Source organism: Tamandua tetradactyla, chromosome 6 (assembly GCF_023851605.1).
Source record: "Tamandua tetradactyla isolate mTamTet1 chromosome 6, mTamTet1.pri, whole genome shotgun sequence".
In the NCBI taxonomy this organism is placed as follows: Eukaryota; Metazoa; Chordata; class Mammalia; order Pilosa; family Myrmecophagidae; genus Tamandua; species Tamandua tetradactyla.
The window spans coordinates 6,656,813-6,673,994 of NC_135332.1; the positions used below are offsets into that span (position 1 = coordinate 6,656,813).

A 17,182-nucleotide genomic window follows, 5' to 3' on the forward strand; every position below is an offset into this window, starting at 1 on the left:
GTCACTGATGCCACCCAAAATATAGATATTGTTGTCACTCTCCTTCTTCTGAAGATGGCAGAATTCAGAAAAAAATTCTATTTAGGTTCCATTAATTTCAAGTTTCATTGGGTTTGGTTTGATTGGGGGTTATTTGGGAAATGACATATGAGTTGTAATGATAAGGTGATACAACTGATGCTTTTTAAAAACTGACCGGAATGGACATATCCAAGTAAGTGTGATTCCCTTTAAACAGTTCACTTTAGGTGATGACATGTTTATTTCAGTAGTGCCAACACAGAGTAATACATTTCGGCAGCTCCTTTGTGGACCCTAAGGGAGTTATGTTTCCCTATTATTTTCACATTCTTGGTAATGATAAATGTCTTTTAGGGCTAGTTTTTAAATGTAGGCACTAATGATCTTGCAAAGTTAAAAATTTATTTTAGTTCACAGAGAGAGTGACTATAAAGAAACAATACCAAATTGTGCATGTGTTTTGCAAACTAGCTCTGGAAGGCAATTCTAATAAAGGTGGACTGGAAGTTTCTGAGATCATTTGGAAGGGTAAATATATTAGCTTTAAACAGATCAGTGTTGATCATTTAACACCTTCCCATTTGCTTACTGCCATGGGAAGAATTTTAAAGGTTTTAGCTAAATGTGCCAAAGACATGATACTGTTTTTCTGTTCCTGTAGTTATTTTCAGATACTAATTTTGAGAGACTCCCAGGTGTTCAACTAACATCTTGGCTGATGGTGTCTATAAAAGCCAAAGGTTTCTACTGCCATTAAAAGGAATAATTTCCCAAAAAAAAAGAAGAGGTGGTTCTCTTTTTGGAGCACGAACTACAAAAGTTAAAGAGAAATATGATTCATTTATCAAAGTTAAGCTGAGGAATGCCACCTGGTTTAGTACTTGGGTAAAATTGATGGTTTGGTTTGAGATGAAACTTATGGATCAGTCTCTTCTCTTACTAAAACAGAAACATTACCTTCCCCCAAATTATCCCAATTATTTCCTTTGACAATCCTAGCAAGTTATTTAATCTCTAGGAAATCAGGCTTAACTGTGATAGAACTAGACAATCTCTGATGTTCCTTCCAGCTTTAGAATTTTAGGGAAGACTGTGGAGGGCAAAGCGCGTCAAGTCTACCAGCCTCGATGTCAATCTAAGACTTCCACTGAAGTCCAAAATGGAGTTTTATGGTGGGACCCTTTTGTCAAAGTCTGGGAAATGAATGGATGACTCACTTTAATTCTTGGCTCACTGCTGACATGTGCCCTCCGCAAGCACCCAGGATCCATGTCTGTAAAATGGAGACAACAGCCAACTCCTAGTACTGCTATGAGAACAAAGTGAAACAAGAAGGCAATCAACAAACACTATTTCCCTCTGTCATGGTTAGGGACAGGTGTCAACTTGGCCAAGTTGTGGTACCTGTTCATCTGATTGGGCAAGCACTTGCCTGTCTGTTGCAATGAGGACATTTCATAGGATTAGGTCATGATCACGTCAGCTACATCCACAGCTGATTCCATTTGTAATCAGCCAAAGGGAAGTGTCTTCTGCAATTAGTGATGCTAAATGCAATCATGGGAAGCCTTTTAAGGAGGACTCAGAGGAGACAGGTTCCATTCCTGCTTTGGCTGGTGAGCCTCTCCTGTGGAGTTCATCCAGGCCATCCATTGGAGTCATCGGCTTCGCAGCCTGCCCTGTGGATTTTGGACTCTGCGTTCCTACGGTCACGTGAGACACTTTCATAAATTTTATATTTGCAAGTGTTCCCTGTTGATTCTGTTTCTCTAGAGAACCCTAACTAATACACCCTCTTTCCCTCCTTTTCATGGAAAATCCGACTGCTATCCGACCAAGCATATAAAACAGAAACCACATTTTAAAACATATATTTTCTAAACAGACTGTTTCATGGGATGTACTTTTGAGACATATGGTGCCTCAAAATATTCTGTGTATATAATGAATGGCACATCACTCCAAAGCCACACTCAACCAAAACCTTGTGATCTAGGATACCTGCCTAGTTCCTGACTGTTGTGATCAAGAAAGCCAAGGCAGGAACTTTCACAATGTCTATAAGATAGGAAGGTGGAAATAGCCCAGAGATGCAGAATGAACAGCCCAATGTCAGTTCTCTAAGTACTCTTCTTCAGTCCTATACAATTCTGTTCAGAAAATGTGGGTACAATACTCATCAACATATCACTGTCTCAGTAAATTGTCTACACAAGTTGTCTGTATAGTATTTTTGCTGGGCAGTTGAGAGATAACTGAAACTTTGTCATTTTACAAATAAAGAAACCCTGCTACGATAAATAAAAATACCGGAGAGCTTTTGAGAAATACAAACAATCCAGCCAATAAGACCCAGTGCATTTGAAGGTTTAAACAGCTTAGTTATATTAGCATCCAAATTGATGGTGTCTTCTCATTCCTCAAATGATAAATTTTCTTCCAGATAAGTATACAGATTAGTTATTTTTAGTGTGAGAATACGCAAACCAATGCTCAAACAACCTGCTTGTCTCTAAGATGCATTATTGCAATGCAAATGTTATCAGCCCTGAATATGGTGTCAGTGTGTGTATACAGATACATGCATGCATGCATGTGTTTATATATGTACATGAACATACATACATGTGTATAGATGACGGGATGGGAGAACAGCCTTTGAAGATAAGAGGTTTAGATTAGGTGTTTAAACATTATTATAGGTTGCCCTCAAATTACATCTGTTTGGCTAATCTTCTCTAAGTGATTCAGTCTGGGAAAGAAACAATTCCCTAAAGATTGTCAGATATGATGCTAAAGGAATTAAAGGATGATGATGTTCCTTCTTTACTCGGGGACAATTATAAATTCTAGAAGGTCGTGTTTCACCCAAACTTAAAAGGAGCAAAAAAAGAAAGATAAGAGGAGTGAAGAGTCATTAGATAAATTTCATCAAGACCTTACGTTGGCCACTTGTTTAGATAGATGAGTTGACTCCCACAGAAGTTCAAAAAGTAGTTTTAAGAGTGGGACCCTTTTGTGAGAGTCTGGGAAGTGAAAGAACGATTCATTTTAATACCTGATGTCGAAATCTTGGTGAACTTCTGGCTGTGGTGTTTTTAAGTCAATAAACGGCATTATATAAAATGTTGTTCAGGCAGCCAGCCAGGCAGTGGCGGCCAACCTTAGACTCTGTCCCAGGACAAAGCCAGTGGCCAAGAAAGTGTCCTTGGCGATGCCTGATATTCTAAGGGGCTCCCTTCTAGAGATCTACCGCCCTGAGAGATTTGCCTGACCTCCCCTGGTATGATTTTGCCACCCCAGACAAATAATAATTAAGACATAGCTTAAACAGCCAGTGAGCCACCTTTAGAATGAAGACATAAGGCGAAGTCTGAAGGACATCTGCCAGAGATCTGTCACCTCCCAGGTAGAACCATTTTCTCCAGAATGTGTATTCTGTGATTCATTCTGCTAGCACATGTTTCCCGTTCAGTGCACGTAGAAAGCAAAGAAATGCACCTGGAGCCAAAGCCAGAGGAGCCCCAAAGTGCTGTCCTTCCACCAAAGGTGGCCACCAGCCGCGGTCCCCTGAGGACTGTTGGGGGGGGGGGGTGTCCTGAGGATTGGGACGTGTATTAAAGCAGTTCCCCATGACTGCAGCCCTGCAGTTGGCTTTATGGCAGTAATTCAAACTGTGATCCCTTTTTCCCCTTAAGTATCATGTGCTCATCTAATCTGCAGTCATTCTGGTCCAGGCTGGCAGATTTTTCTCCCCACACTGCTGCAGAAGAGAACAAGCTCCTCCGGAAAATTCTCCAAATTCAGGGACAACAAGAGCCATCTCCATGAGGACCGGGACCATCATTTTTCGATTTACTCATAATCCAAATTCAGCACTTTCTATCAATGGTGCTCTCTAAACACAAACGTCTGTTCTACTGAAAAAAAATCCATAGGCACCTCTTTTTAAAAATAACAACAGCTTTAGTGGGATGTGTTTTACGTGCCACCTAGTTTACCTATCAAAAGCGTACAATTCAGTGGTTTTTAGGATATTTGCAGAGCTGGGCAGCCTCACCATAATCTAATTTTAAAACACTGTCACTCTATTTTAAATGCCGTCTGGATAGTAAGCACTAAGAAGGCAGGGATCAGGACTCCCTCGTTTGCTGCTCCAACCCTAGCATCCAGCCTAGTGCCTGGAACAGAGCAGGAGTGCATTTAGTATTTGTGAAATGAATGCCTTCATACTGTCCTGAATCCCAACTGGACCTTCCATTTCCCCAGTTCTCTAGCTTTAAGAATAACTACTTCTCCTCCTCTCCAATGAAAACGTTCAACCCAGCTAATCTCTCTGTGGTAGGCTGAATACTAACACAGCCCCCAAGATTCCTTCCCCATGGATGCACATGCTGCATAATCCTCTCCCCTTGAATGTGGGTGGGCCTGACCAAATCAGGCAGACCCTTTTGAAAAATGGTCTAGATGTCAGAGATAACAAGTCAGAGTGATTTGAAGTTGCAGCAGGTGCTCTCCCATTGGCCTTGAAGGAGCAAAGTGACATGGGGGAAGGGCCACATGGCAGGAGATGGCAGACAGCCCCTAGGAGCTGGCCCACAGCTGATGGATAGCAAGAAAGTGGGGACTTTAATCCTAGGCCATAAGGAACTGAATTTTGCCAACAATAATGTGAGTTTGGGGGAAGACACCAGGCCCCAGAAAGGAAGGCAGCTAGTCCAACACCTTGATCTCAGCCTTGGAAGACCCCAAACAGAGAATCAGACACATCATGTTCAGACATCTGGTCTACCCAAGTAGGAGCTAAAACAAATACACTCCTCCAGAGGCTAGGAGGAAAACGATCTGATTACATTAACTCCCAGGAATAAATGACGGTGCCTCAAACCTCTCAGGGAGAAATTTTTAAATGAGGATTTTTTAATACAAAAGAATCTCCGATTTGTAAATTTGCAGACAGTGAAAAAAAATAAAGTGTGAAGGAAGACATATAGGATTAGCTTTCTGAGAGGTTCCTGTTTTCTCAGTTTCTTTCCATCCGTTCATTCAGCAGATAGTTACTGGGTTTAGCAGTGGCTACTGAGCACTGAAAGGTGCCTACTGTGGACTGAGACGTACTGTAGGTGTGTAAACACACACTGGATACAGGGTGGATTTAAGCTAAAAGATCTCATTAGCATTTCCTATGCGAATTTCATGGTGAAAAGATAATGATGGCAATAGAATATAAACAAACTAATCAATAATATAAGGATAAATACTCTGAAGATAACAGAGATGGAGAATAATGGGGGGAAACTATTTTAGATGGAGTGGGATTCCCACTAAGAAACCCAGGAGTTTGCTGTAAAATTCCCAGTTTTAACACATGGTAGCCGCAGGGCTGGGAGTGAGAGAGGCTGTCGAAGGTGGGGGGTTGTCTGCAGGCCCAGGGCAATGGAATACGTTCCTTGGGTCCTATATAAATGGGGCCCCCTGGAGGTGTGCTCCCTCGAGGTCCTGTTTACAAGTTTTCGTAAGTTGGAGGTTGTCAGGGATGAAAAATACAGCTTCCTAGATAGTTTTTGCAAAACAACTTTCCATTTTCCAAATAAAATTTGTTTTTCAAATTTTAACATTTATAATACACTTGGGCTTTATCTGCCATGCAACCTACAAAACGTCTCCACTTGGGAACGCCAGGAAACTCCTGATTTTTCCAGCACCAGACCAGGAGGGCAGGCGGCTGGCAGTCTGCAACGTGAAATTCTCCTTTTTCCTCTCCCAGTGGGGTGATTTTGCTAAAGCTATATTAAAATTTTCCTGGTTTCCAAACACAAGTCAGCCGCTCATTTCTATAGTTCAGGCTTTTTCCCTGAACAGTGGGAGAAGTCTGAGCTCATTTTCAGAGAAGTTTTCAGGAAGCTGCTTGAACATCCCAAACCTCCAACCCAACAGAAAACAGGAGGAAGCCCGCACAGTCAGCCATGGCACCTGTGACGTCACTCTGACAGCTAAAGCAATGAAGCAATGACCCTAGACGTACTTTTCCAGCAGATACTGCCCCCAAAATACTACATTTACAGCCAGCCACTGTGAATACACTATCAAATAAACAAACCAATAATAATAATGATAAAGCTTTGTGAACACCCCTTTACACATACATACTTCCCTAATTGACACTCTGGGGTGAGCGGGGTTCAAAAGATTGAATGTTGAATTAAAAAGACTGAGTCTTGAAAATATCCTCATTTTTTAAAAACTGCTTACAAAGGCTAGTGAGCTCTATTCACCCAAAATGAAGATTACTTGCTTTTCCTTAAAAATCAAGAATTTTCCATCAAGTACTGGGTTTCTAAGTTGATTTTTAGGCACCTCAGGGACTTGCTCCAGGGCTTTCCTAATGAAAAGCAAAAGCTAATTACTATCGGCTTTTAAATAGGTTTGTTAACAATAGTATGTTGTGTTTTTTTTTTCTGCTCCGTCTGAAACATTCACACCCACATCACAGGGAAAATGCTGGGTCCTTCCTACACAAAATCAATTTCTCTGACCCGCCAGGGACAGCATCTGTTCCTTGTTGTCTGTTCCATTAGTGGTTGAAAGGTTTGCACTTATCCATAAACAGGTCCTCCCTTCCCTGGTGCCCCCCAAACCAAGCAGGGAGCTTTGCAAATGGCTGGACAACATGAGGGACACTGCCCCTTGGCTCTGGGAACAAGCCCGGAAAGCAACCTGGATGGTCCAGAAATCAAACTCATGGCCTAGCTGAGTTGAGGAATCAAACTTCCTCCCTCTCAACTAGGCTAACAGTCAAAAAAAAAAAATTTTTTTTTAACACAATCAAAATAGTGCTTATTCCTGACAAAAATTTTCAAAATTATGTTTCCGAGAAATCCTGGAGAAGGGCTAAGAGATTAATCCAAGGAGGCCATACCCTTTTTATCCAGGGGGCTATATCACTTCGTACAAGAAAAAACAAAATTGGTGGCCAACGTCACCCTTAAAACCTCTTTCCTTCAGGAATTTCTGCCTCGATGTGTCCACAGATGTGTGTATGAAAATTGTTTAAAACAGAAAACAAGGAGTGTTGTTTGGCATTTGGGCATCTCCATTCATGCCATTCCAGGCTACACCACCCAGATGGCAAATATGTTCTCAGAAATGTGCAAAAGTACGTAAGAAAATTCTCCAAGGATCTTAGGGTGGAGGGGTTGGGGGGGGGGGCAGGATGGGGATGCTAAATAAAGTGCAAAGAACAAATTAAAAAGTGGTTTTTCTTTTCTCTCTTTCTCTTTATGTTTTTTCTTGGCGGGGAGAGGGCTGGGAGTGGAGCTCTCTTTTTCCTCACTGTGCACCACACCCCGGAAGCCCACAAATAAATCCCTGAAACACACACGTTAATGTTAATACAGGCAGAATAGAAACTGTTCAACAGGAAAGGAAGCACTGAAAACGAAAGGATTCATGCCTCAGATAATATTAAGATGAGCTCAGAGCTTTCAAGACGCTTATCTGGTTGCTAAGTACCTCAGTCGGGAGAGGAGTCGGGAGGGGACCCCATGGGGTGGGGTGGGTGGGGGGTGCTGGGACCACGGGCCCCATGGGGTGGGGTGGGTGGGGGGTGCTGGGACCAGGGGCCGCCTCCACCATGATCCCCCAAGCCACTCATCTTAAAATCACCCCAAATAAAGAAACAATCTAAGGAAAACCAGTGGGCTTGTGAGATTAAACCAGCTTCAAACAGTCTCCTGGCCCTGTCCAATTAACTTACCACCACTGAATGGCCTTACACAGAACTGTTCTGTGCACCTGCATTACACATTGGGTTTACTTCCTTTCAACAGGGATCCCGGGGTGGGGGGGTGGGAGTGGGGGCAAAAGGTGGAGAATCCCCACCAAGATGGGCAACTGACAGATCCTTCCATGGGTCTTAGCCTCCCCTAGCAAAATGAAAAGTCTGATTATTTCTCATAGTCCTCCTGAGCCTGAAAGCCTAGAATTGACATCACCAAATATTTCAAATGAAGTCAATGAGAACTTTCTCTTTATAGCCACTTTCAGCCCTCCAGGGATCTTCACTGCTCATAATTTCCCAACAGGCTTATATTTAGTTCAGAGACCGCATTTATCAATAGGGAACTATTCCAATGAAGTTTTTTTTTTTTCTTCTTAAAATTAACCCAGAAGATGTCATTTATAATTCTATATTTGCTGCAAAGTTAATGTCTAAAGAGCAAACAAACAAACAAACAAAACTACCCTAATTTAGACTGTAGTTCAGCTTTATCTCCCAGAGCTGTTCTGCTTTCCTGAAACCAGGGAAATGAGTTAAAGTAAGGCTTGAGAAAGGTAAATCAGAATACAGAGTATAGAATGACAGTGTCTGTATTTTAGAACTTCACCTACTGTCTGAGAGCAAAGGAAGAAAGCTTTATTTTGTGTAATATCTAAATTTTCTGTCACACACAATCTAACTTAACCTGTCTGGATAGGTCATTTAAACAACCCAGACACATGTAACCCAGGATGGGGAAAAGGCTTGTAATTCTGCATAGCTTAATGTAATACCCAGATACATCCCCCAGTATGCTGGGCAGATAATTTAAAAGCATAGGCAAAGCCCCTTGAGGGACTGGAGAAAAAATATGGAGCTATTAAAACTTCCCATCGGGTGGGCCACGGTGGCTCAGCAGGTAAGAGTGCTTGCCTGCCATGCCCAAGGACCCGGGTTCGATTCCCGGTGCCTGCCCATGTTAAAAAACAAACAAAAATAAAGCATATTGCTGAGCCAGAGTCAAAAGAACTTTTCTTGTAAATCACTTTTTTACCTTCTCTCATTGCTGCCCTTTGGATGCCATTGGAAATTTTTGGACTACCCTCTGTGGACACAGAATCATGAGACTAAATCCTCACCAGCAAAAGAACAGAATATCAGGATGCCTTAAATTTATAATAATAGACTCTATAAGAAACCTTTTGGGGTGATATCTGTACATATAACTTGTTTTTAAAGAGATACGATTTAAAGGCATGATTGAGCAAATGTTCGTTTTTAAAGATTGCATTGAATCGACTGAACTCTAGGGCATTCACCAAGCCACTAATGCCATTTTGTATTTCATCAGTTGCATGAGTATTTGCTAATATTGATAGAAATTCCCATTCCCCATAATATGGGCAGTTTGGGCTCAGCTCCTCAATGAGATCAGGTCAGTGGCATTAATTTTCGTCAAGAGTGTTTTTTCCTGTCATTTCTACTTTTTTGTATAAAGGAAATAAAACAATGTTAACAGCCACCTATAAAACAAACAAACAAACAAAAAAAAACTTCCCATCAGGGAAACCCTCGATACTGTCTCAGACATTAGGGACTCCCAAATTAATAGGACAAGCCCCTGATCTTGAGGCTAACTCTTATGAAACTTATTTCTGTAGTGGAGAAGCTAAGCCTACCTATAATTATTTCTAAGAGTTAGTTTCAGAGAACCTCTTTTGTTGTTCAAATGTGGCCTCTCTCTCTCTCTCTAAGCCCAGCTCTGCGAAGAAATTCATTACCCTTCCCTCTACGTGGGACATGATGTCCAGGGGTGTGAGTCTCCCTGGCAATGTGGGACATGATTCCCAAGGATGAATCTGGTCCATTTTCGATGAACTGTGGGAGCAACAATGCCTTTCTGACCAAAAGGGGGAAAGAAATGTAACAAAGTAAGGTATCAATAGCTAAGAGAGTTCAAATAGTGGAAAGTCTATTCTGGAAGCTACCCTTATGCAAGTTTCAGCTAGATATGGCTAACTGCTACAGTTTGCCAACCCCCACCAACATCATTTCTGTTAACCCTAAAGCACACCCAGGGCTCTATCTGAGATCCTACAAAAGTTGCACCTACTAAGTTTACTTTTCAGAAACCTAAAACCTAGGCCAGATAAGTCCTGAAACCCAGAGGTACCAGTCTCTCTAAGAACATCAACAGCTCCATCCCCTTATCCCATATTGTCAACACCCAAGGAATAAAGGAGAAAGAGGAGTTTTAACAAAGAAGTTAGGATTTAACAAATGAGTAGAACTACTGAATAATTATATTGATATTTCCTTTGTCTCCAGTGTCTTGGAGTAGCTTAACTTGAAAGAAAAACCTGAAATTGTGGAACTGTAACCCATAACTAACCCTGAAATCAGTTCTAAAACTACTTGTTAAAATGTACTTTGAAAATTTGCTTCTTTGTATATATGTTATATTCCACAATAAAAAAATAAACAGAAAATAAGGTTACAGAAATAGTAGAAACCAGGGCTCTTTCTGTAACAATTCAAAAGTCCCCTGACTTTTCATTTGATTGGTATAGAGCTGACTTTATTTTCAAGAAATGTTTTTCCTTTTGCTGGATTAAATACTAGTGACAGGCACCGAGCAGAGTGAGGTAAAACAAATAATGAGTTTTAGCATGGCTCAGATACTGGCTTGGCTATTAACTAGTTTTGTGGCCTGGAGCACATTACTTAATCTTTCTGAATTTCAATTTACTTATCTGCAAAATCTAGATAATAACACACCTTCCTTCCCAAAGCCCCACACCCCACCCTACCCTCCACCCCCGGGTTAAGTGGGATAAAGCCAGGGACAAAGAACCGACAGGCTGTTCTCCCTGACTGCCCAAAAAAGAGAATGTGACTCATTTTTTAAAATATGGGCACTACTGCTTATTAACTATGGTGGTTAAAGAGAAACAAGTTCCAAAAGTTCCATTTAGGTTGAATCAGGCCCAAACAAGAGTTGAAGCAAAAGCAGGCTTCCAATACAGAAAAGCATACCCAAGTTGAGAGTAAATGTCTTCTTTGAAGAAACCGTTAGGTTGCTTCCCAGTTTTCAATGTTAACATCAGTGGGACACAGTGCACAGGGTACTGGACCAGGAGATCTGGGGTTTTCCTTCCAGCTCAGACTCGAGGGGTCTAACATTTGCCAAGCCCAGGCTTGGTTTCCTTATCCATCAACAGAGTCTCTTAGTTTGAATCCTTCCAGTTTGAAGGTCTGTCAATTTAAATGGCCTCTGTGCTTTTCTGAACAAGTAGAAAACCACTTTAGAACATGACCGTACAGAAGCTGAATCTTGCTTACTTTAGTCCAAATGAAGCATACATTAATTAATTTGTAATTATACATTGTTACAGGTGGAGTGTGATTTTGTTTGCCAGTTAAGAAAGGAAGGGCCTCCACTTATACCACTCACCTGATTACTTCACCGTATAGTTGTGGGTATTTATTTGAGCAGGAGAAAATCAAGTGAGTAAAGAGCCTGGCCAGAGTGTTTAAGAAAGCCTGAGAGGGCAGCAACCAGTACAGAGAGATTTTGTAGGTAGTAGAGAAGATTCTAGAACTGGTTCTTTTCTAGACTGCTACCTGCATTTTGAGTGTATTTCATGCACTACCAACACTGTCCCTAGATTCCAAACTCCTATCCATAAATAAAATCGTTAGGAGGCGATGGAGAAGCAGTCACATCTCAGAATGGAAGGAAGCCAGCCCAGCTGCCCACGGGCTGAGCTCACCCTTTTCTGGAAATGCCGCAGGTAACCAGTTCCATTCATTTGCCTCCCTCGTCCTGCACAAAGCTGGGCTCCTCCTTGGCTTTACGCATAAGGTCAGGGCGTGTACGACGTCCGTCCTCACACTCTGCCCACCTGACGCCATCCTTCCAGACCCTGCTCAAATGCTGACCTCGAGAGCTCGGTTTATCGTCCCGGGGAGAGCTGCTGTCCCCTCCCCCTCTGGCGGCCGTGTTCCTCCCAGAAGTTGTGTCGACTGGGAGCTACTTTGATGTCGCCCTCGACTGCAGCCAGGTCTCGCCTTAACACTTGCTCCAGATGACAATGAGCACAGCTTCGGTCCTGGGTCTCTCCCAAAGCACCCTGCCCCTTCCACGAAGCGGTGGCTCAACAAATAAATGCATTCACTGTATTTAGATTTAAAATACGGTTTTGATGGCTGGTTTCATTTGTGTTGCCACACCAAACCCAAGCGAGTGAGTTTCTAATTGCCCTGGCTGACTTCACGCTCCCTTGCTCTCCCTGCACGGGCGCTAAGCAATTGTGAGATCACCAAAAAGGTGGACAGGAAGAGGGGGAAGAGAGGGAAAGCCGGGGCCTGAATAATCCTCTCCTCCCTGAGTCATCATTTCCTGAACCACCGAACAGCGCGCCGAGGACGAGCCCCCGCTTCTCGCGCCCCCTCCGCACCCCCGGGTCCCGGGAGGTTCTGGCGCGCGAACCCGGCGGGGCACCACCCGCGTGCTGGAGCGCCCCCCAGCGGCCGCGCCGCAGCCCCCGCGGCTCCCGGCTCGCCGGCACACCACGCTCCCCGCGGCGGAAGAAACGAGAGACGCAGAAAGTTTCCGAGCCAGGCGGTTTGCGAAAGGTCGGGGGCCGGGCCCCGGAGCCTTGCTGAGCAGGCGCTGGGGGAGCGGCGCCCAAGCCGGCGGCAGCGACTAGGGCCTGGGCTCCACACGGACCCCCCGGAGGGCTCTAAAGCCCCACGGCCAAGGGCTTCTCCCCGCGCCCCAACCTTGCAGCCGAGGGCGGGGTTGGCGGGGGGGCTGGTGGTGAAGCTGGGCCCGCGGCCAGCACAGGGTGACCGCCCGCCCCCACCCCCCCAACTCCCGGGGCTTGCTTTATCCATTTTCTTAAAGGGAGGGAGGGGCGCACGAACTCCCTTTAGTGCACTGTAATCTCCAGCAAGGTGATTCTTGGGTGCCCCTCTCCCAAAGAGCCCACCTGGAGCCGCCCCACCCAACACCGCCCTCCCCCACCGGCAGACAAGTGGAGAAGGCAAATCCCCTTCCTCCTCCGCTCCAGCCTTCTGGTTTGGGAGGAAATGTTCCAACAGGATCTCCCTGACGTCCGCAGTGGACCCGCCTGCCGGGAGGCGGCGGCAGGGGACGCGGCGCCCCGGGGCGGGGGGCCGGGAGCGGGGAGAGGCCGGGCCCGGCGCAGCGCTTACCTCGTCCACGGTCAGCGGCATGCAGATCCGGTACTCCTTCAGCAGCATGGTCCTGCCGGCCGCGGACTCCCGGGGCGGGAAACGGGGGGCGCTTCCCAGACCAACGAGGCTGCCGCCCCGGCGCAGGGCAGTGCGCCTGGAGCCCGGCGCTCGGAGCCGGCCCGCGAAGCACTCCAGCGGTGCGCTCAGCTCCTGGCGCCCTCCGCTCCGCCCGAGAGCATGTCAAGGTTTGGGTCCGGGTGTTCGCGGCCCCCCCGCCTCCTTCCTCGCCGAGGTCTGTCCTTCCCGAACGCGGTATTGCCAAGTCAGTCAGGGAAGGGGACCCCCCTGGAAAAGGCTCGAATCGGCGGCTCGGGGCGATAGGAGCGGCAGGAAGATCAGGATATGCCCGGCGCGGGCGAGGGAGGGAAAAAAAGAGAGATTTCCCAAAATTAAAACAAATGCACAAAAGTCACCCCACTTGATCCGTCTCCGAAACCGGAGATGAACCTGGCGACGCCCCCACCTCTCCGGCCGGTCTGCCCAATGCTAATGTCACCAGGAACACATTGCAGCCCCAGCCGAAGATGCTGACTTTCCAGACAAAGGCTCGATCAGCTCCTCTCCCCGGGCGGTAAACAAGATTTCCTTCTCTTTTTAGGGCCGGTCCCCGAGCTGCTCCGGGGCCGGCTCGGCTGGGGGAGAAAAGGGAAGCCGCCGCCGCTCGGCTCTGCCGGGCCGGGGCCGCCGGGTCCCTCCAACCTCGGCTTGCGCCGCGCGGGGAAAGCGAGAGGGAGCTGGCGCCCACCGCACGCCTCGCCTCGCCTCCCCCGGGTCCCTTGGCTCCCCGGGCGCGGTGCGTGCCGGTGAGTTCGCAGCCGCCTCGCCGGGGCTGGAGAGTCCGCGCGGAGCTGCAGTGTGCTCGGGCCGGGGAGGTGGGTGCGGGAGGAGCGAGTGCGAGCGAGGCTGACATCAGCAGCGGCCGCGGCGGGGAGGGTAGCCCCATCCGGCCAATGGGGAAATGGCAAAGAATGTGGAGGATTTAAACAAAACAGCATGTCTCTCCCGGGCTGCTGCCAGCCGGCAGGACAGCCCCAGAGCCGAGCTGGGCTGGCGCTGGGGAAGACCGGAAAGGGGGGCTCCCCTAGGCTTCTTGGCCCTTGGAATCTGCACCAAAATTCCCCGTTGGTGACACAGGGCTTCGTCCATCTACTCTAGGAAGCTTCTGGTTTCAAGGTCCATAAAGCTTCCTTGACCTTTTCGGAAAAGGGCTTTACAAATGCACACCGCGAACGTGCTCCCTTTGGCTAGTAAGGCAGTCCAGTGCTGGAAAGGTGGTCGAATTTGAGAGAGGAGTGTTAAATACGTATCGGGTTTCATAAATGGCTTCAGAGAAAATCCTGGAAAACTGCGAAGTGCAATCGTGTGAATGAAAATGAAGTACAAACAGAAAGACATGCAACACGAGGGTGTAAGAACCCTCCTAGCCTTTTTTACCTCTCCTGGCCCCACTCTGCAGCCTGACTGCGGGCTTCGCAGAGCAACTAGAATATGTTTTCGTGTCAGCACTCTTAAGTTCAGAAAGTCACAGTGAAATGTCAATGAAAATGCCTGGAGTGTTGCTATTTCATCCATATTAAACAGATCCCTCATTTTAACCACAAGAGGCACATTCTTCAGTTACTCAGGAAGCAGCATGTAACTGCTGAAGTCTGTTTTTCATTTGTTTGGTATTTTTAAGCTTGTTTTTCTGAAAAGTTGCTGGATGAAAACCCATCAGTTGTCTGTGTGTGGAACAACCTGCAAGCATGATCTTTTCTCAGAAAAAATAATCCTTGCTGTGAGGTCCTGCTGCTACTCAGACAGCTTGGATGGCATTACAGGTGACCTCAATAGTTTAGTTTTTTTTAATTATGATTAATAAATAAACAGCCAACATAAAGATGCTGGGCTTGTGGCAAAAATCACCCAGATGGCTGGAGAGAATTTTTAACTGTGCTAATATGATACAAAGCCTGCTAGAAAAGTGACACCCTCTATGCAGCTTGTATTTTCATAAAAGCTATTTTCTAGATAAATGCTTCCTTGGGTTTGCTAGGAAATATTCACTGCAACTAATTAAAGCTAAAACAAATTCCTCGAGGTGGAAAATCTAAATCTGACATTGGAGTGCTGAATAATAACACATTGAAAGACTGTGATACGGAAAGAAGCTCAAGCTGTTTTTCTTTTTTCTACTTCTTACTTGAAAACAAGTCTAGTGGCTTCACTTCTGCATGTAATGTTCATCCCAGAGGTAGTGAGAGAAGGTACTGGCTAGCCAAACACATGCATACTCAGGAGATGACACAGGTAGACTCTATTCTTGGCTTCCTAGACATCTCCTGACACTGATCTTGTAACTAAGTATTTGACTGATGAGTATTATGGCTGAGGAACTACTCTGAATTTCCCCACTTCTAAATTGCCATGGGTATGCTTTTCCACCTGCCCCTCACTTTTGAAAGCTGACCTCTCCACGGGACTCTCTTTTCCTTTTCATCCAGTCCATTGCAAATGGCTAGCCACATTAATCTTGTGCAAGCACAGCTCTAATCCTGCCACCTGCAAAACTTTTTAGTGATTCTCTATGGCCTACTGAATGAGTCAGAATTCCTTGGCAGGAGGTCAGTGCTCTGAATTGACCTTCCTCACGTTATCCAGTTACCCTTCTGCTTCCCTATGCCAGACAAATGAGACAACTCTGCTCTCAGGAGATGACCTCCACTCTTCTACCTGGACATCCCTCTCCTTCTCCCCCTCCCCACCACGACATCACTTTTAAAAGCAGGGCATTGTCACTTTGTGTTTTTTAAAAAAATGACTGATGGCAGTTTGTTGGATGGATTGGGACAGGAAAATAACAGAGGTGACTATTACAGTACTACAGGAGGCATACAGGAGGGTCTGAACGAGACAGAGGGTGAAGAAGAGAGGATGAATTGGGAAGATTTGGGGATGGATTGGTATCCACTACCACCGCGGTGGGGACCCTGCCTGGAGTCGGGGGCGAAGTCTGTTGGTTCACTCGAAGGGGGGAGCGCGCCATCTACTGGTGAAACAGGATGGTTTGAAAATGTTTTAGTTCTTGTCAGCAAGGAAAATTCTATCTTTGTTTCTTTTCAACCAATGGAGTCCACAGTGTCTGCTTACAAGAGCGTTGAAGGTGTTGCGATCATATGGATGGTAGTGATGTTCCATGAATAAAATGCAGTCTACTGATCATCATAAAATATTGGGGATAGGTGCAAAGGGCAAAAAAAAAAAAAAAAAACGGGAACCAAGAGTAGAAATAGATAAATATGATCAAAAGGAAAAGAACATTAGGCTGTGCATGTCTTTTGCAGAATATAGTCTCAGATAGTGAAGGAGGTGTGCATCAAAACCAAAATCATCTGGAACTTTTTCAGCCCATTGCCTTCTCCCACACGATGCCCCGCTCTCTCCCTCCCCCACCGAGCCCTCTCTGTTTGTGTGGGGGATAAAAAAATTATAAGATGGTCCTGACCCACCTCTATAAATAGCCCCTGAAAGAAGAGTGTGTCTTTGCAACTATTAAAATTATGTTTTATTCTTAGAGTGTCTCTGGTATTTCTAAAGCAAAGTAATATAGTTCTTTCCATCTTCCTCTCTCTTCTGCATTGTATTTAAGGTCTATTGCAAGTGCAATCTCCTACACAGAGCAATTCTGGGTAATTCTTTACCTTTCCAGACAACCTGAATCACCTGTATGGACTCCTGATTTGGTTCTTGCTTATATATAAGTGTGACCTTTATATATAATGTCATCTAAAGTACAAAGTATTTCATCTGTTCTCCACAGCCCTCACCCAATATGATGGGAAGCTTCCTGATGAGTCAGACCATGTCTTGTACATGTCATCTGTGCAACATAGTAGATGCCCAGTAAACGTCTTAGATGTATGCAAACATGAGTGCATGGCTTCTCAACCTCAGCATTACTGCATTACTGACATTAAGGGCTGGCTCATTCTTTATTAGGGATGGGGGTGGCAGGGAGTTTGTCCTATGCACTGTAGGATGTTTAGCAGATACCCACCAGAGGCTGGTAGCACTCTGTCCCCCAGACATTGCCAATGTCCCCTGGGGAGTGGGGGCAAACTCCGAAATTCAGAGAACTACTGAATTAGTATAACAGTCATT

The 17,182-nt window shown here is 45.4% G+C and overlaps 1 protein-coding gene across 1 annotated transcript in view; it reads right to left on the reverse strand.

The window, feature by feature from the left end:
- The window catches only part of PITPNC1 (phosphatidylinositol transfer protein cytoplasmic 1), a 269,957-nt gene extending 256,041 nt beyond the window's left edge, over window positions 1–13,916 (reverse strand). The window contains exon 1 of the mRNA XM_077163621.1: window positions 13,001–13,916. Within this exon, the coding sequence (XP_077019736.1) occupies window positions 13,001–13,048 (48 nt within the window). The 5' untranslated portion in view covers window positions 13,049–13,916. The remainder of the gene's footprint in view (window positions 1–13,000) is intronic.
- Window positions 13,917–17,182: the final 3,266 nt, after the last annotated feature.